The sequence below is a fragment of the Pseudochaenichthys georgianus genome, chromosome 7 (assembly GCF_902827115.2).
Source record: "Pseudochaenichthys georgianus chromosome 7, fPseGeo1.2, whole genome shotgun sequence".
Classification (NCBI taxonomy): domain Eukaryota; kingdom Metazoa; phylum Chordata; class Actinopteri; order Perciformes; family Channichthyidae; genus Pseudochaenichthys; species Pseudochaenichthys georgianus.
Window position 1 is genome coordinate 21,329,015 of NC_047509.1, and position 20,720 is coordinate 21,349,734.

The window sequence follows — 20,720 nt, forward strand, 5'->3', positions numbered from 1 at the left end:
AACGTGTTTAGTAATCCTTTATGTTTTTATATAAGATATTTGTTTGAGCACTATTGATTGGTTGGCTTGGGTCACATGGATATGGGCGGCACTCATTATAATCCTGTTCACCTGCGTGAGGTGTGTGTGGAAGAGAGGGTGACACATGGTTGTTGTACTTTTTTGTTGACCGCAAGTTGAAATGATTGCTTCGAAGCATCCTGAATGTGGGGGGGACATTTAATGGCAAGAAATAAACTATTAAAGGACAAACATGAACTGGAGGAAGAGGAGGAGCAAACTTCAGATGGAGGAGGAACGAATGAGGAGGAGAAAGGAGCAACTTCAGATGGAGGAGGATATTGCAGCACACATGGCTAAATTAAATGTGTTGCAAACACGGAGCGTCCTAAGTGGGAAAAGTTCAAAAACAAAGCCTTCGGGTGGAATGAACTCCTATTGAACAAAGAAACCTTAAACCACAAGTCCTCTACACTGCCATAACAATATAAATACTCCACAAATGTTGCTAAACCAAAGGGAGGCTAGCAATGACTACTTGGACCCAACAACACGGCCTAATGAGAACATTTCACCTTGGTTCCATTCCTCAGAGCCAGTATCCCATAAAAAAAAATCTAATTTGAAAACACAAATGAATTATGGAGATAGCTTGAACGCAAATGAAGATCAAAACAACATACTGGGCATTATGAGAAAATGAAATAACCACCCTGTTAATACAACAGCAATGCCTTTCATCCTTGCCAAAGAGAGAGATTCCAGTTTTTGATGGTGACCCGTTCAAATATCACACATTTATGAAGGCTTTTGAGAATGGTGTTGAGAAAAACACAAACAGCTACAGTGACCCACTCTATTCCTGCTGTCGCTATATGGATTTCCAGCACAAACTATTTAGTGTTTTTAGAAATGTAACCGTTGTTCGACCTCAACTGCCTGATAAATGTCAACAGTTTAAAAATTCTGTGCGGAAAGTTTGTAAAAGCTCCTTCAGAAAGGTGCAAGACATTATTCAAGTGTAGGATTTAGACGAATGATTGTGACACCCCATTAAATAATTTTAAGATCTGAAAAAAATGCAAATCCAACATGGTCAGACAGTTACATATACATTTATTATAAACACTGTACATAAAGAAAACACAAATAACTCTAGTGTGACACTCTGAGGCATTCTAATCTATCTGTATACAAAAGCTTTAACACTGATTATGTCTTTAATTACTTTTTTTTTTTAAATATTAATTTTTTTAAATGAGTCCCTACTGTTTCAAATATGCATCATTTAACATGTATTTTTCTTTTCTTAGGAAAGCATTTCATGAGCTCAGTCATAAAGATTCAAAAAACAAAAAGGTATCTCACACAATTTAACTAGCAGCGTTCTTTGGACTTTAGTTAAGGCTGACAACAACAGTGTGGGGACCAATCAGTTCCATTTAAAAAGTATTATCAGTACTCCAGAGGGACCTTATCCCCTCCGGATATTACCAGTGACACAAATACTGTACTTGTAGTGCAAAGTCATCTCTCCTGCAGCGGGGAGCTGCTCGGAGAGGAACAGCCGGACAACAGATCAAAGCCGATTGGAAGAAATGTCTGGAAAACAAAAAAGAAAACGCGTGCAAATTAAATGGTGTCTCTGTGCGCACATACAGGGAATGTTTAATGTGTTTTCAAGGGCCATATGTTGCAAATTAAATAACTTGAATAATAACTACTACTCAGATTGTAGCTCTACAATGTGTTGGAGCATTTTGTGTTGTAAAATAAAGGATTTGTTCAATATTTTCTGAATATGTTTATTATATTTCTTGCTTTCTAAGAGTGTGAATACTTTTTATAAGCAGTGTACATGTGAATGTTCTGAATACTTAAACCATGCTTAGATTTGGTCTGTGGTGTGGACCTGGGATATAGCATCAGTCTGCCTCAGCCTTCGCTCTAATTCTCAATGTCATCATCGTAATATATGCAGTTTTATTACACATTAATAACTGCATAGGAATGAATAATTTATTCAGTTTAAATGGGACATTTTGCACATCATGTTTTGATCTGGTGACCTAGGCTGAATATTTGTTATTTTAAACACTTGGTTGACTAAAAACCTATTGATTGTTTAAAAGAATTTCAATTTGAAAACGAATATATTTGTCATTTCATTTAATATTGCAATGCTTCGTTAATACTTCTGTTCTGTAAATGCACAGCGTGTGTACTCACAAAGGACTCTTGGAAGTGCAGTGTGTAGGCCAGGGGGTTCCCACAGCGGGGCCGGGGGGGGAGGAGGCAGGGAGCGTTAGGGACGGAACAGTAGGAGGCCACCTCCTCGTCCATACGCAGCTCCTCCGGAGCAAGAAGACGCTTCCGCAGCAGCGCCACGGCTGAACTCGGAGTAGAAGGCTTCTGGGATATGAGGTCTATAATAGAAGAAATGAAACCTTAAAATATATTCACAGTCACAGTCAGGAAAGATGTAGACTTTGAGGTGTGAGTGTTACCTTTGTGCAGACTTTGTGCAGGGTTGATCTGACAGGCAGACACAGGCCTCGTCTCTTCATGTACCGGCAGCACCGGGCCATGCTCGTCATGACGGACGGAGTTCTCCTGCTTCTCAAAACGTGGAGCTCTTAGCAACGTTTTGCCCGTCGAGAAAAAAATGACAGACTCTCTCTGCGGTGCTTGGAAGAACGGCTGTCCTCCCACAATCCTCTGCTCCTCCTCTTCATCCTTGTCGGTGCCGACCCCGCTCGCTTCGACCTTTACTTCATGGTGCACTTTAGCCTAGAGGAGTGAGGGTTGACACCAAACACCAACAGACATTTAACAATACATCTTAAATAAATAACAAGAACATCCCTTTTTATTTTGTGTTCACTTCTTACAGTTGCGTTTTGAGTCGGGAGCTGCTCTGCTGGTTTCCCAGGATGCTCTTCCTCCTGATCATAAAATAATCTCTGCACGATCTCCTGATAACAGACAAAAATATTAAATGAATTATGATACAAAACCTATGATGAGAAGGATGAGGTCAAAAAACTTTAGCTGTTGTTGATTAATTAAATGTATAGCTAAATTATTGAAAACTCTTCAAGAACAATTTGGTTTTTTGCCTGAAACTGTATCTGCACACAGATTATGTTTCCCGTTTTGCTTCAAGACTTTCAAACGGATTTGTGTAAAGCCCTCTAGACAAATTATGAAATGGACATGACTTTCTGCTCTCACCTCCTTTTGTGGTTTCAGGGTGGATTTGCAGCGCTGCAGCCCGGGAGTGATGGCGAATGATGACCGATGTGATGACAGAGGCCATTTCTGAAAACAGCAGCATGGTGAGATAAGGGAGAGACTCTGACAACTTAAACAGATTTATAATCATACAATATATGTGTAATACTGACCATAGCAGACATGGGCCGATTTCTGGTGCAGGGGACCCTCTGAGGGGTCCATTGCTTCTGCGGAGTCTCTTTGAGTGCTAGAACTGAAGATTAAACAGCAGCGTCACGTCAGGGTAAAAGGACACAGAGATAAGAAGGTTTCATAAGAAGAACAACGATTCTGCATCTTACCTACTGGTCCCTCGGTTGCCTCCGCACGATTTTTTGTAACCGGCACTCGCTTAGGCTAAAACAGCAGGTGAGGCATTACGTTAAACTGTGCTTGTCATTCAAAAGCAATGTGATTAGCTTATTTAAAACAAATTGCCAGAGTGAAAACATATTGTATGCAAACCTACATGTATGACTGACGTGCCTCTGCCCGGACAGACAGGGATTCTGGGTGTGGCCCCCAGAGGCCCTCCAGCCTTCACTCCTTCATTCTGCAGGATACTTTGAAGTGCAGCGACGTCTGGGGAGAACTGCACAGACTTCATCAATCCTGGAAGAAGAGCACATGAAGACCGACATGTTGCTGGGTTACATGGAGTTATGTCCAGAACTATTTCTTAGTCGGTCTGTAATGAATGTAGAAACAATATTTCCCAGAAACTCAAACTACTTTTCCAATAGGCTTCCAATTTAAAAAGAGATGCAAGTGCAAATGCAGGCCTTACAGGCCAATAACCAAAAACAAAACGCATCCCCAAAATAACAAGATATCGCTTTACAATTCTTCGACTGGTTTGGCTGAAAAATATTGATGTGAGGAAAGGGAAAGTGAGGACACATTTGTGAATGGGTTTAACATACAACTTGTAATCACATACTGTTTATTCAGGTACACATTATGTTTCTGAACTTGTGCTGCTTACCTGAAATGGGTCCTAATTTGTGTCGACTTCTCAAGGCAGACACTCTCTGGGGCTGCAAACAAGAGAATCACCAGCATATTTGTATTAAACACATTAAAAGAAAAACAATTAAAAATGACTATTCCAAGAAAACGGAATCAAAACCTCAATAGCTACCACATCAGTTAAAGCGTAGGGACCAACACACATTGTAAAACAATCATTTAAAGAGCAATTATAAAATCCACTCACCAGATTGTTATAGAGCTTTGAGTGTGGAGTTGTAGATCCCAGACCTGTGGCACTCAGTCCTTCATCACGAAGGATACTGAGCAAAGCAGCGTGATCCGACTGGAAGTTGTCCCCTTTGTCTGAAATACATAAAGTGTCTGGTTATAATGAGCTATGATTCTAGCTATCCAACTAATAATAAGCTAAAATTGTGTTGTGAGATACATTTGTTTCCATGAAAAAAATGCAGTTATTTTTGTCCTCAAAGGGCGAAGTGCTTTTGCAGCAAGACATACATGAGGTCACCTAATAACTGGAAACAGAGTGCATTAACAAATAAGTTTGAAGATGTGCAAATATAGGCTGCAAATATATTGAAATGTATTGTGCACAGAACAAATAAGTATGCTTTTGAAAAGACAAACACAATCAACTCACCGGTTGAACTTTTGGATAAAGGGTCCTGCGCGGTCAGCTGCATGTTCTGGGTAGCATGGGATGTCTTGGCTGGATCTTTGAGACTGAGCAGGCTCATGTTATCCGAGCAGGCCTCTGCACTAACAGCAGGCTCTGCAGAAGAAGCCTCTTTGCTCTGAGGTACAGCGTTATTAGGAATAGATGATTGAGGTTTAAATAGAGTGGCAGATGTCTGTAATGCGTTATCCTTCGCCTTTCCTTTAAATGTCCCTGTTCCTTTGGTTAAATCTATATTCCGCATTAAGGCAGCCGGATGTTTAATAGGCTTTGCATTTACGTTTTGGGTTTTAAGATGATAATTGCATACACCGTTATCAGCATCAGTGCCAGTTCTTGATTGTGACACAGTGCAAGGCTCTTGATTTTCATGGCCCAGTCTTGAGCTCTTGGGCTGACAAAAGTTGAAAGGTACCGGCCGGGTGTAAGGCTTTTTCTTCCTCGTTTTCCCCTGTAGAAAAACAACAGTATTAAGAACAAATGCTTGATCTAGTTAAAACATTGAAATATGCAGGACAGGAAGAAGTAACTCACAGCTAGAGGCTTGTCCTCCCACTTATAATTAGATAGGCCGAAGTTGGACGTAGTCTGAAGATGAAGGGACTTGGCAAGCACAGGAAGCCGACTAATACCTGGTCGCAACGCTGCCCTCAGACCCATTTCTGATTTGACTGGATCCTGATTCTCAATATTAAGGTTGGAAAGGTGATGTGCAGAGAAGAGATTGGAAGGCTTTGGGTGTGCAGGCATTTTGTTATGTTCATTCTTTGTTCTGTGTAAAGAAAACCAGTCAGTTACCAAAATAATAAATGCAATTTGAGTTAGACATTGTTTGAAAAGTTGCAATTTTTACATTCAGATATATAAATATCTCTCCTGGTTTTTATTCAACAAAACATTTAAAAGTTTGCAAATGTTAAATGAAGAGGTAAGCAGGCATATTTAACTTTCTATCAGCTGCCCCAGACAAAGACAAGGTTTTTATTTCTAGCACTAAGAGCAAAGGAAAATAAAGTGAACATATATCTCTAAAACTGGCTTACCTCGTCAACTCACTGCGGATTTTGTTCTGGCTTTGTTGACGAAGGACTGGAGAGGAGTCCATATTGAAAGCAAGGTGTGAGGAGCAACTAGAGGAGCAACAAATGGCAAACACAAAAGATCAACAACACTTGAAACACAATAAGGGTTAATGGCAAACTTGCACCAGCAGAAACCTTTATTAATATCCTTCCAAAGTTTAAAAACATCACATTATCCACTCGGAATTTAAATAGAAAGCATACTAGGTCAGCTTAAGACGAGCAGAAGCCTGAGTGGTTAATGTCTTTTCTCGCTAGCACATGCTAGATGGCCACAGAGCCGTTTAAAGGAGTCGTTACATACTTTACAAGAAGAAATGTCCCGCTGTAACTTCCTTCTGTGCGTCCGAAAAAGTATTCCTGATAGGATTAAGCCCAAAATATATGTTTTAGGCGTTTAGGGCCGGTTTAAAGGTCCCTTGTTTTGTCCCTTTCACAAAGCAGTGGGCTGTCAACTTCCTGAACCCGCAGCAGTTTGTAAAAAGCGCGTTTAGCTATTGGTCGTAAAATAAGGCCGTATCAACCAATGAATGTGCCTACTTAAGTCATTGCAAAATTGTCGACCAATCAGGAACGCATTTTCATAAACAGCTCCATGGTAACGACGCGAAAGTTGTTTAATCACGTGGTTGCTTTTTGCCGCGGACTGTGTAGAATAAAAAGGTATTGTCCACCAGAGTGGAATAGATTAATGTCGCCAAAACGCAGCCGAAGAGCAACACACATCAGCAACAAGAAGCCACTGCTACGAAAAGCAAATAAAATACATCACAATAAGTACAATTATAATACTTTAAGAAGCATAAAACATTGAAAACATGGCATAATATGGAGCAAGATTTGTCTCGGTTGTCTTTGAGTTTTGTCTGGATATGTTAGTGGTATTAGTGGAGGCAGTTTGTATTATGTATTTTCTTGGTTGACCTATGTATTTTCTTCTCTTTATTTATATTTCAAGGTGTTGTAAATTATAGTTTACTACAAACACAAATTAACTCAGTGCATCTGGTTCATGTGTTGATCATTTATTTGTATTGTGATTATTTCCAAACCCAAACAAATCTAACTATCAATACTAAAGATACACGACTACACCGCAGTTAGTTTACTCTCAAAGGGCCTCTAGAGGTCAGTGTTTTTCGTGCCATCTTTGGAGTTAGCAGCAGTCTGATATAAGAGTTAGTAGACATTGGATTATGGTTACCTCTCACTTATTTAATGACTGCATTATTTATTTGAATCCCTTGACAAATGGTGAGATGAGGTGACATCAGGCTGACGTTAAATGGCTAGCAGGTGAGTTACTCTTGCAGTTTGTTTATTGTTAAAACAATGTAAAAGACTCAATAAACAATTAATGTTAACTTTTAGGCGTAGCTTTGTTTTAGCTAGTCCTGAAGCTAACAGCTAAAGGCTCATTCGTCGTAAATAAACTGACTCAGAGAGCTAACAATGGACCAACAGTTTAAGAAAAAACAAAACTAGCGTCACCATTTATTTTCACATTTCGACTAATTACGCCTCCTAGAGAATTCCAATGTTTAATGTTCAATGTTTTCATTTATAGTATATCCAGTCCCTGAAGTCAACAGAGGTGGTAAGTAGTAGGCTACATATTGACTCAAGTAGTAGCTGTACCTTATTGCAATTTGAAAGTATTGAGTATTTATTAATACACGGCATCTATTGCACGCCTGTCCGTCCTGGGAGAGGGATCCCTCCTCTGTTGCTCCCCCTGAGGTTTCTCCCATTGTTCCCTTTAAACTGTAAGTTTTTCCTTGTACGATGTGAGGGTCTAAGGACAGAGGGTGTCGTATTGTCATACTGATATTCTGCACAAACTGTGAAGTCCACTGAGACAAATGTAACATTTGTGATATTGGGCTATATAAATAAACATTGATTGATTGATTGATTAATACTACTTCATATATAAGGAGCATTTATTTACTTTAATCGTATTTTTATCAGAACAAGATTTTGCTGACAAAAAATATATTTATGATAAAACATGATAACTTGTTTTAAACGAGAGTAGGCTACCATACATATAAGCAGCTTGTCAAAAATTATCTCCACTTGGACCAACTTTATACATCATAAACATGCTGATTACACATCAATAAAAGTCAATGATAAAGAACATTGCCTACTAAAATAGCATTAAACTATAAAGATAATACATCTGTTTGAAATACACTGTCGGCAAACTGTCGGCTTTTAACTGCTCTCCATTAACAGTAACACTCAGTTGGATTGAATCATACCTTACTGGTAGGCGTCAGCATGTTATCGTCAATAATCGACTCTCTCCAGCTCTAGACTTAAGCACCGGAGTACCACAAGGTTCAATACTTGGTCCACTTCTTTTTTCCCTATATATTAATGACCTGCCATCTGTCTGTCCTGATGTGGAAACACAGCTATATGCCGATGACACTGTGATATATGTGCATGCCAACACAAAGCAAAAGGCTGCTGATAAACTGACCTCAGCTTTAGTGCTGATCACTAGCTGGCTACACCGCTCCTGTCTTCAGCTTAATGTCAACAAAACAGTTGGAATGTTTTTCACAAAAAGAAAATGCAACATTGTGTCAAATATAAGCATCTCAGGTGAAAATATTAACATTGTGCCTCAGGTTAAGTACCTTGGAATCATTATTGACTCTAATTTAACATTCAAAACACAAGTCAAAAAAGTGACCCAAAGAGTCAAGTTTAGCCTAGCAAATTTTAAATACATAAGAAACACAATGACATTGAATTCTGCAAAATTATACATGAATGCCATGATCATGTCACATCTTACATACTGTCTCACAAGCTGGGGTCAAACTAACAGCTCCACACTGAAGCCACTAGCAACCCTGTACAAACAAACCCTCAAAGTACTGGACCAGAAACTTAACCGCTCCCATCACTTCAACAAGCACAACATCCTGAGTTGGGAAGATTTAATAAAGTATAGGAACATCGTTCTGGTTTACAAAATCCTGCACAATACAGCCCCTCCACCTCTTAGCTCATTGGTTACTCAACGTAACAACACCAGACGGACAACTAGAAGCTCCACACGTGGCGACCTATCAGTCCCATTCAGGAAGAGTACTTTTGGTCAGTCATCATTCTCGGTCACAGCAATACAAAACTGGAACTCTCTACCCACTCAAATCAAAGACATACATACACATACCACCTTCACAGCTCACTTAAAAACATGGTTCACTGAGAACTACACCTGCACACACTAGTCTGTGTTAAGTATGGTGTGAGTGTTACATGTTGTGTTACATGTTGTGATCATGGATGTTGCCCCTCGTTTCTGTGATGTGATTGTGATGTGCTATATGTGACATGTACTGTATATTGTAACGTGTGTTGTTTATTGTTCTCTTTTATCCTCTTTCCTCCTTTTTATTTTATTTTATATATTTTCTTATAACTAATGCATTTGATATATTGTAATTTTAAGGGTGTCTATTACCATCTGGCCGGGGACAACGGCTGGAAATTAGCCATGTCGGCTAAAGCTGCTCCATTTACTGTTTTTGTGACAGTTCATCGATGGGGACTGTCCACGACACTATAAATAAATAAACTAAACTAAACACTAAAGTATACTATGTACCAAGTACTTGGACTTGATAATAATTATTCTTTGTTATAATATTTCTTCTTTAAAGGCCCTTTATATTTCTTTCAACATTGGAAGGCAGGATCACAGATCATGTAGTAAACGATCAGACCCTCCCTCTCCTTCACTGAGTGTGAGCGGCCTGCAGGGGTCGCTGCCTGCAGCCCAGCCAGGCACAATGCCCTTCTGACAGCAGCAACACAGTGTGGGTGTCTGCCTGTCAAACCAGAGGCCCTGTGTCAACAGCAGAGGGAAGAAGAAGAGCCGTAGAGGAGGAAACCAGAAAGTAACTCTGCTGCAGACATGGACCTGCGGTCTGAGCTGCTAAAGTCCATCTGGTACGGTTTCACAGCCCTGGATTTGGAGAAGAGCGGTAAGGTGTCCAAGTCTCAGCTGAAGGTGAGTGTGGGGTCTTCTACCTGAAATATTATACATTTGTCTCTATAAATTCACTCCCTTTTTCTGTCGGCTACCTAATTTCCTACCTCAGTTCGTACTCCATCACGTGGGCTTACTCTGAGGAGGTTGAGGTGAACATATTTGAAGTGCTTAGCAAACTAAATGTCACAAATGCAAATGTTGTTTGTTACTTTTGTTTCTGTGCTTCAGGAACTAAGTGTGTACCCAACCTGATATATAACCGTCAATGTTTAGAGCGTTTAAATCCTGTCCAACAAGGAACACATTTGTTCTCTATATTTTGAGTAAAATGCTCTCCCTGCTGAAAGAGGGTACAATATGCACCTCTGTCTGGCCAGTGGAGCACCAGAGTAACAGTTTGCTCTCAGTCTGTATATGAATGGGAGCCCTCATCTCCAAGCTGTGCTTTCACTGGGCCTCCATGTACCAGCCTGTAGTGCAAAGGGTCCTCTTGCACTGGACCTGACCAGAGAACAGCAAGTTGAATACACCGAGTATGTATAAAAGAACATTGTTACAGTGAGCGCAAGGACAAAGTGGAAACATGTTGGTTATTGTTGTCCCCTCGCTGCAGGGCGTCAATGAAGTCTCTGTATTTTGTTGGTGTCATTGTTATGTCACTTCTTGGTCTTGCTGTGGGTCAGACTCCATTTCCAGCCGCTGCTGGCTCACAGCTAGTCAGCCTCATGACATGGCTTATCCCCCTCATGCATGCAGCCTGTGTACAGGCACCATGTTCTTTCAAAGCACTCAGAAGCTAGCAGGTTGCATGCCGTGGCCTCAAAATGTACAGATGCTGTACTGCGCTGGAGACTAGAGACAGGATGTGGTTATGGCTCAACGCGCAGTGACTGGTTGCCTGATTAAATGCAACTGATATCTCAAGATGTTGCACGCTCACTTATGGAAATATATTTTAGTAAAGGTTGAAAAAACTACCCTGATTTTGTTCGTTGTTGTTACTTATAACTTATCTTCTTACTTTTCAACATGTCTCATTTATATTTAATTCCTTTTTGGGGGGGATTTTACTATTTTATCATTTCTTTATTTTACTTGACTTTTATATTTTTCAATCTTATGTCTAGATTCTATATCACAAGTCTCTATTGTTTTATTGTGTTTCTACTTAGTTTGTCAGTCCCCTGTTAAGCACTTTGTGCAGCACTAAGTGTATGAAAGGAAGCTGCTGCAACATTTCTAATTTCATTTGATGAAACCAGATAAAGGTTTTCTTTTTGGCATTTCAAACATTGATTCATAAAGTGTCTCACTCCAGGCACCCAACCTTTTTCTTTGCACTTATGGGTGTATTCAAAAGTATTTTTAGAAATACGATGCAGCAGAAATGAAACATTTCAGTTCCTTAAAGATCAAATGTCCATGGTCTCCCTGAATCATCTGAGGGTTTTTACCACACATGTTTTATCCCAGCCAGATTTACATTGTGTCGTTTTGGAAATATTGTAACATCCACTTACATGGCATTAAAAGCATATCAATTTGTATCTGATTAGCTCTGCATCTCCTTGCTGCAGTGTGTTGTCCTTAAAATCACCCCCCCCCCCTGTATATTGTTATTTTCCAGGTGCTGTCCCACAATCTGTGCACAGTCTTGTGTATCCCACATGACCCTGTCGCTTTGGAGGATCACTTCAGGGATGATGATGACGGTCCCGTTTCCAGTCAGGGTTACATGCCTTACCTCAACAAATACATCTTAGATAAGGTGTCAAAAACACAGCTACATTTTCCACGTTTTGTTAAATTGCTAAGCTTTGTAGTCAAGGCTGCTGTTATAGTCTTTTTAATCTCTGCATGTTGTTGTTGTAGGTTATTGAAGGCTCTTTTACTAAGGAAAACGTAGATGAACTCTGTTGGACTCTTACGGCAAAGAAGAACTACCAGACGGACAAAACCAGCAGCACAGTTCTGCCAGAGAGGGATGCTTTTCGGCTTTGGTGCCTTTTTAATTTTCTCTCTGAGGACAAGTACCCTTTGGTTATGGTTCCTGATGAGGTAGGTTCAACTGGAATAAGATTTAAAGAATGACAAAAATAAATAATATGTTTTTTAAAGAAGCATTTTTGGTCTGTAAAGAGTATTTAATTGTTTAAGACTGTATACAAAAACAAATATGCACATCTTCATCATCGTCAGGTGATGGTGGCTACATTTTAATGATAGTGACAATTGTTCCTAAATCTAGCCAATTGGATACTTTCAAGTTATCGTGCTTGTTTTTGAGTACAATTCAGAGAATGGAGTCAGTCATCTTTTTCCTAAAAGTGTTGTTGGGTCTTTTACAACCACTAAATACACCCTGCCTGAAACTTTGTGTTTTGCCTCATGGAACGCGGCACTCTTTTTATGCAGCAGTGTGGGCTTGTTTCTCACTTGCATGTCGTTTTGGTTTCCTGTCGTGTGTTTTTCACTGTCGCTGCCAAGACAAAACCCTCCATTTCAAGGGCAGAGTAGTTTCTATCATGAGTTTAAGAAAACATTATCCAGTTTATTTTAGTATATGCTACAAACACCAACCACTGTGCAAACAAATCTGTGATGTAGTGAGTACTGCAGTGTCGTAAATACTATTGCTGAAGAACATTTAGTTAAGAATAAACATGAGTAAAAGTTACCCTTAAGAGAGGTCAATGTTGGATGTTATTTGTAATGTTGTGTTTATGTTGAATATTTGACACTACACTTAACGTAAAACCAGACTGCTCTTATCTGCTATTGAACGAATAGCATGAATAGCTCTCAGGCTGTTATACAGTGAGGACAGGTAATTTAAATGAGCCAACATAATTCTCACTCTTGAGACCTTTGGTTTCTTTTCCTCTCCAGGTGGAGTACCTCCTCAAGAAGATTTGCATGTCTATGAGTATCGAATTCAACTGTGTTGAATTAGAAGACTTCTTCTCCCAGGACTCAGTGCAGCAGACCGGCATCACTGTGTGGGTTTTTCTGGAGATGATGAACTCGGGAAAGTTAACCAGAGGAATCGATAAGAGCATAACCAGTATGGCTATAGAGGAAGTTTACAGGGAGATAGTTGGTGATGTCCTCAAAGAGGTAGGAGACCTATCAGATGTCTGTGTTTGGGTTCATGCTCTGCATTATGTTGCTTACAGACAGTATATGTGTGTCGGGGTGCAGGGTTATCTGTGGAAGAAAGGCCAGCTGAGGAGAAACTGGAAGGAGCGCTGGTTCACTTTGAGGCCGAGCAGCTTGTCCTACTACACCGGGGAGGACCGCAAGGACTGCCAGGGAAACATAGTCCTGGATGGGAACTGCTGTGTGGAGGTAAGCAGCTGGAGGGGATCCTCTTTCAAGGCTAAACATTGTCAACACTGGTTAACTCAAGCTTCTAAAGTACTGCATTCATTGTTAGGGTTAGGGTTAGGGTTAGTGTATCCAGAAAAGAGATACATACTGCTCCTTGGCTTTCTTTGTACATGTGAGTGAAATCTCATTTTTTTAAGCCAGAGGGTGAGAAGTGTTGCAAGATGAGGGTGCAAGTGACCACAAGATGGTTTACTGTTTTATTTTTAGAACTTTCCACATCCTTCTTGTAAATAATTGTTAAATGTTATGGCTTCAGCATGTAAGAAAATGATTCAAATAAATAACTTGTTGCTCACACTGCTCACAGTCAGTAGACCAGAAGGCAGAATTTTATGTCTAAAGTGCTATTGTATATTTGAAAGCTTTTCTAAATTATGAGATGGACTGCAATACATTCTTTACTATATCTTAAAGTAATCTAACACAATTGAATTGGTACAACTTTGACATATTTAACTTAAAGGTGGGGTAGGTAAGTTTGAGAAACCGGCTCGAGATACACTTTTTGTTATATGCCATGGAATGCTCTTAACATCCCGATAGCAATGAATATCTTAAGTGCTTTGACAAAAAATCCATAAAGAAATGTCATCTGTGGAAGCCGTAGTACTGTAAAAAGCACGACCAATCATCTGAGCCGGCCCGGCTAAAATAACTGGATGGCCTACCTGCCTGTCAGCCTTCCATCTGTGCACAAACTTATCTCGTGCCCTCATTGGTAATGTGCGCGTTCGTGTGTGTTGGAAGAGGGGCTCTGGAAGGAAGTGGCAGATTTTTTCTGGCTGTGTATTTTCAAATTCTAGCGCACTCGAGCTGGTTTCTCCAAAATTACCTACCCCACCTTTAAAGTGTAAAAAGTATTTCAAATGAAGTACTCCAATTTAAACTTCACTAAAGTTCTCCATTCATTTAGATATGAAGACTTATAACTATGTTAGGGTTGAAAATCGATGCAGTAAAACAAAGATTTGTTATGCTTTTTAATCTAAATATTCTCTTTGGTGTTTTAACCTACCTAAACCACACTGCAACTTGACTGCAAACATTTTGTCGTAGATTTTATTGTGTAGTAGTGTCATGCAGAGACAGATAGCGTGCTACAGAGGTCTGGTAACCTCACTTCCTCCGCTCTAACCAATTATCAGATTTCAGGCAGCTCTCTCTCTTGAGCCACAGACACCTTTATACACATGTTCCCCTTCAACATGTTGAATTATTTTATAAACAATTTATTCATAACTTCAGTTATCATAATGCTTTCTTTTAAGATTCTGATTAAAGTGAAGGAGGGAGGTGCGGTAGAATATTGACAAGTGATGTGACAGTCTTCCCCTAAGGTCCCCATTCTCCCTTGCAAAACATTTAACCACCTTTCCTTTACCAAGGAGAACATTCCAAACCTCCGCCTTTCACTTAAAGGTGGGGTAGGTAAGTTTGAGAAACCGGCTCGAGATACACTTTTTTTTATATTCCATGGAATGCTCTTAACATCCCGATAGCAATGAATATCTTAAGTGCTTTGACAAAAAATCCATAAAAAAACGTCATCTGTGGAAGCCGTAGTACTGTAAAAAGCACAGCTAAAATAACTGGATGGCCTACCTGCCTGTCAGCCTTCCATCTGTGCATTACATTACATTACATTTAGCTGACTCTTTTATCCAAAGCGACTTACAATAAGTACATTCGACCAGGAAGACACAACCTTGAAGAAAACAGAATCATAAAGTACATCAGGTTTCATAGAGCCAAGTATTTCAAGTGCTACTCAACTGGCTATAGATAAGCCAGTCCTTTATTAGTATATAAGTGCTCTGTTAGCAGTTCTTTGTTAGTAATTCTATCGCTCGAAGTGAAGTCGAAAGAGATGAGTTTTCAGTCTGCGCCGGAAGGTGTGTAAGCTTTCTGCTGTCCTGATTTCAATGGGGAGCTCATTCCACCATTTTGGAGCCAGGATAGCAAACCCACGTGTTTTTGCTGATGGGAACTTGGGTCCCCCTCGCAGCGAGGGTGCAGCGAGTCGTTTGGCTGATGCAGAGCGGAGTGCACGTGCTGGGGTGTACAGTTTAACCATGTCCTGGATGTAGGAAGGGCCAGATCCATTCGCAGCATGGTACACAAGTACCAGTGTCTTGAAGTGAATTCTAGCAGTTACCGGAAGCCATTGAAAGGAGCGGAGGAGCGGCGTGGTGTGGGAAAATGTAGGAAGGTTGAAGACCAGACGAGCCGCTGCATTCTGAATGAGCTGCAGAGGTCGGATGGCACATGCAGGTAGACCAGCCAGGAGGGAGTTGCAGTAGTCTAGGCGTGCACAAACTTATCTCCTGCCCTCATTGGTCATGTGCGCGTTCGTGTGTGTTGGAGGAGGGGCTCTGTAAGGAAGTGGCAGATTTGTTCTGGCTGTGTATTTTCAAATTCTAGCGCACTCGAGCTGGTTTCTCCAAAATTACCTACCCCACCTTTAACATAACAACAACAACAAAAATATGAAAGTTGTCTCAATTATTATTTCGTCAAAAGTCCCAACTGAACTACAGATAACTATCCTCACTATAATGAAATAAGGGATTGTTACCTGGGCCTCTGACGTGACCACTAAGTCAATTATTAGCTCATCAATGTCACACAGTAGCAGCCTGAGTTATGTCAAACCAGGTCAAGTTCTGCTAAACAAGCATTCATTCTAAAACCATGCTTTATTATAGGTAGTAGGTGATGAAATAGTGTTTGGTCCTTCAGAATGGATCAAAAACGCCCTTTTCCCTGTGAGTTTACCATTTTTCTACTAACAACTGTTTGTTTAAGAAATGGTCACAACAAATGTTAAAAGAGAAATGAAGAAGGGATATTATATTAATTGGAATCAATGTTTTTTGTCAAACAGGTGCTACCAGACCGGGATGGGAAGAGGTGCATGTTCTGTCTGAAAACACTCTCCAAGACTTATGAGATGAGCGCATCCGACACCAAACAGAGACAGGAGTGGACTACAGGTCAGACAGAACTCATATTATCTGATACTAAACCCTGATAGCTCATGGATCATTCTGAAAAGCTTCCTCTTCCGATAGAGACATTAAACATGATCTTCTTCACAGCTATTCAAACAGCTATCAGGCTGCATGTGGAGGGTAAAACGTCCCTCCACAAAGATTTGAAGTTGAAGCGGCGTGAACAGCGGGAGCAGCGGGACAAGAGATGCCACGCCAAAGAGGAGGAGCTGCAGAGGCTGCGGGCCCTGCAGGAAGAGCGGGAGCGGGGGCTGGTCGAGCTAGATCTCCTCAAGGAGGCGCAAAAGCAGGCTCAGGCCCTCCTGGAGCAGGACGAGCAGCGGAGGCGGCAGCAGCACGAACAGATGCAGCGGGCCCTGGAGGTCCAGCTCAAGGAGGCCGAGGAGGTGAGTGTGGAGAACAAAAAGAGTTTGAAATCAGAAGCAAATTTATGTGAGTTTTTATTACTTTGCTTCTTGCTGTGCGTGTCAAGGCTCGGGTCAGTATGCAGGCTGAGATGGTTCTGAAGGAGGAGGAGGCCGAGAGGCAGAGGAAGAGGATCCAGGAGCTGGAGGAGATGCAGAAGCGTCTGGAGGAGGCGCTGCATCTGGAGATCAAGGCCAGGCGGGATGAGGAGGTCTTCCGCTACGCTCAAGCAGGGTTGAGTGTTATATTTAGCTACACATCGACACTAACACACTCTTTCTCAGCACAATAAGAAGTCATTTGTTTAGGTTAACAGCTTGTAAACAATCATCAGTCACTTGTAAGAGGGAGGTGTTGTGTGCCAACAGCAGGTTTTAAGCTCAGCTGTTGAAGGAGATCATGTTGCGTTATGTTCCTGAGGAAGTTGAAATGCCGGCAGAGGAAGTTGTTTTATGCTGCTATCAGTCAGATCTATTGTATCACTGTTTTTGTGCTATCTCAAAGTTTTCAAGTAAAAGTTTCTGATGATCCCACAAATCTGCAAACAGCTTGCAGCAGGCTCTCTGTGCATCAAGGAATGGTGCTACCACAGAACATTTATAAATATGTACCTTAATGAGTGAAATAATATGTCATTTATCCAATATTATTTACAATAAAAATGTGGGCATCAAATTATTAATCAAATGTTTAGTTGAGCTTTGCACTATGATGTCAATCAATCAACGATGAGTGTACAGTTGAATGCACTGCCCACTTTGAATGACAGACCCCTCATTTGCATAATAAAGAAATGCATAAAGAAAATAATACAGAACAAAATTATATATATTTCAATATTAATAAATACACCAAAGATATGAATGAATGAATGCCTACATTTAATTTAACTGTTATCACATCAGTTAATGGCATGTTTTTTTATTTGTTGACACTTCAATTATTTTATTTTATATTCTGGCAGCTTCTGTCCTCTATATCAGTCGTCTTTGATTGTTAATGCTTCACACTATGTCTTGTGTACAATAATGTTATTGTTTGTGTCCTCTGTTGTTTCCAGGTTACTGGCTGAGGAGGAAGAGAAAATGAAGGCCCTGATGTGCCTGCAGGAGGAACAGGAGGAGTACATCCTGAAGACCCAGAGGGAGAAGCAGGAGCTGAGACAGGAAATGGAGGTTAAGTCCCGGTCCCTGGATGAGGCTCAGAGGCAGCTGGAAGAGGTGCGGGCCAACCGGCACAAAGTGGACCAGGATGTCGTGGTAAGAATACAAAAATAAAAACCCTTAGAGGTTAATAATAAAATCAACCAAATATCAAAACTACATTTAAGTTAATGATCTATCTTAGAGGGATTGTAGCTTGTTTAGGATCTGGTTTGATACTTGAGTAAAACATTGAACCAACAGCAGCAGCTGCTCTCTTGTCTGTCCTTCAAAACCATTAAATGATTTGAAAGTCCAATCAGACATAATTATAGTCTTTGGAGACTTTATATGACTCATTTTATGAATTGTATACTTGACGATGGTATCGGTAGCTAAATCTTTCTGCTTATCTCACATAAGAGAGCCAGTATTTTAAACACCTTGTATTCTGTCAATATGTTTTTCTTTAACGTGAGAGATCCTAAAAGCTAAATGATTCCAATAGCTGATATTTATAAATCAGTTATATATGCTGCTAATGCTAACAGCAGTTTAGTTCATTATTGCTTGCAGGTATTGTGCATTTTAATAAGCTGCTCTTTTTCTGTGACAGGCTGCTCAGAAGAAACTCCGCCAGGCGAGCACCAACGTCAAACACTGGAACGTCCAGATGAACAGACTGATGCGACCCATCGGACCAGGCGGTACGTGTCCCATGGTGCAATGGGTGACATGAACAACAAGCAGCTTAATTATCCAACTTTCACACCAGCAGATGAAGTTCACACCTTAGGGATTTACAGTAAATCATTTGTAAATCCCACTTAGCTGTTTTAAATTCAGGTGTTTCTGGTAATAAATGCTATTTTCCTGGCGTCCACAAATTATATTATACGACGAATTGTACAATTGCAGAAGGGTGCAGAAAGATGAGAATCTAAATGGTGGAAAACAATGTGTAGAACATGATGAAAAAATGATATTTTCCCTTTGTTTTGTTTTCATTGCCATACTTCCTGAAATGTCCTTTTTTTATTCAGAGAATTCCTCTTCTAATTCAGCGTCCTCAAATCCAGACCACTATGCCTGACTTCACTTGCCTGCGGTGAACATTTACTGCATTTTCTGAAGCAATTTGTTTGTGCTGTTTTTAGAAAAGAGACCATCGTTGGGAAGTTCCTTCGCAAGCTTCCAGATCCCGACACAGAGAGATCCCGGGCTGCGTATCAGGAAGAAATCAGGATCAGAGGATCAGGATGAGGAGAGCAAAGAAAACGTTGACAACAGTGCTGGATGTGATTTAGAGAAACGGCACTCCCATGCCTCAAATGGAGACATGGACATCCCATAAAAACATGAATTCAGAGGCTACGTAGGTTTCTGAAAAGGATGGTACGAGATTAAAACAGTGAAACACTTCAAACTGAATTAACTACCAAAAGTACTACTGTTCCTATTAGATGTTGAATTTACTGACTTCATATCACAGAAAGAAACCATTTTTAACATTTTAGCAAGAAGATGCATTTGCATAAGCAACTAATTCTTTGAATGCAGCCTGTGTGAGGCCTGTTCGGGACATAAACCATACCTCAGTGCAAAAAACATGAGCTGTAAGCAAGATCCTGAAATAACTAATTAAGTTGTGAAGTTTAAAGGCTAATACTTACATACAATACAAGGAAGCTCATATGTTTAACTCTGTAATATAGACACATAACAACATTTCATTTTTAAATGTGGATTCTTTTGGAGTGGAAGGCAGCTTGACTTTTTTACGTAAAAAGTTGGATCAGTATTAGAGTTTTCAGTCGATGAGTATCACTCCTGATAAACAGGAAAGAGTGAGAGAGAGAGCAGCTCTCATTAAACTTCCTGTTTCTGTTGTGGGTTAACATAATTGTAAATAAAAGAGTGAATTGATTCCTTAACCTGATTTCTGTCTGCATCTTTACTGTTGAAATAAATAAAATCTCAATTGATACAATATTTATACTATGAAAATCTTAAATAAATCATATTTATATGTTTGAAATGGTTTCATTTGTTTTACCAAGGTCACACTATGGAACAAGATGAAACCCACACTGCTGAATTTGCAAACTGCACGTCCGCTTGAGTTTGAATTTGTGTCAATCATTTTTTCAGTGTCAAAATGTGTCATCGCTGACTGCTCCCACTGAAAAAGCGTTTGGGTATGAGTAGGCCATATACTGTATCTATACAGGAGTGAACAGAGACATCCTCTGACAAACAGAGCAAACTGCATGGAGGCTGGAAGCATTCTTAACTCAATAACTGCTTTCAAAAAAAATCTCATTCTTTATACACTTTAGGTCTAATAGTTTCATGGATTGGTAATTACAGAATTTTCTTTTTTAGTGTCCAATTTACACTTATATTATGCAGTTTTAAGAGGATTTCACAAGAGTAACATGTAAATCATGAAATAAATACAGACAATAAATGCATAACAAAATTAAGTATTGGAAACGTTTATCTATAGACAGGAGGAGACTTTTTAACACGTTTTTAAATACAAAAACAACTATGGGATTAAGAAATGTTTGTCCTATGTATTAATCATGATATAAATTATAATTAAGTAAAGTGAAAAAAAATTCATCATTTAGAAAAAAACAGACACTTGCTGGAAGATGTAATCCTGCAGATATGATTAAAACCAAATAAAAAATGCCCATGTTGCATTTTATAGAAACAACA

The 20,720-nt window shown here is 39.9% G+C and overlaps 2 protein-coding genes across 3 annotated transcripts; one reads left to right on the forward strand and one right to left on the reverse strand.

The window, feature by feature from the left end:
• Window positions 1-1,099: 1,099 nt before the first annotated feature.
• Window positions 1,100-6,516, reverse strand: troap (trophinin associated protein). The gene is made up of 14 exons (XM_034087544.1): window positions 6,332-6,516; window positions 5,989-6,075; window positions 5,480-5,717; window positions 4,910-5,396; window positions 4,493-4,611; window positions 4,262-4,313; window positions 3,746-3,888; window positions 3,579-3,633; window positions 3,408-3,490; window positions 3,235-3,321; window positions 2,892-2,975; window positions 2,508-2,790; window positions 2,230-2,426; window positions 1,100-1,602 (listed from the first exon to the last, which is right to left on the reverse strand). Exons 2-14 carry the CDS (start codon window positions 6,048-6,050, stop codon window positions 1,528-1,530), a joined length of 1,965 nt encoding a protein of 654 aa, XP_033943435.1. The 5' UTR covers window positions 6,051-6,075; window positions 6,332-6,516; the 3' UTR covers window positions 1,100-1,527.
• Window positions 6,517-9,866: 3,350 nt separating this feature from the next.
• LOC117449721 (differentially expressed in FDCP 6 homolog) lies at window positions 9,867-19,927 on the forward strand. Of its 2 annotated transcripts, XM_034087563.2 has the most exons (12): window positions 9,867-10,063; window positions 11,673-11,813; window positions 11,918-12,103; window positions 12,935-13,162; window positions 13,247-13,393; window positions 16,141-16,200; window positions 16,320-16,428; window positions 16,534-16,832; window positions 16,919-17,085; window positions 17,912-18,110; window positions 18,610-18,700; window positions 19,151-19,927. In XM_034087563.2, the coding sequence occupies exons 1-12, from the start codon at window positions 9,968-9,970 to the stop codon at window positions 19,345-19,347; spliced, it is 1,920 nt and encodes a 639-aa protein (XP_033943454.1). In that variant the 5' UTR covers window positions 9,867-9,967; the 3' UTR covers window positions 19,348-19,927. The 2 variants fall into 2 exon arrangements, with proteins under 2 accessions (XP_033943454.1, XP_033943455.1); XM_034087564.2 differs by lacking the exon at window positions 16,141-16,200 and having other exon boundaries at window positions 9,868-10,063.
• The last annotated feature ends 793 nt before the right edge of the window (window positions 19,928-20,720 follow it).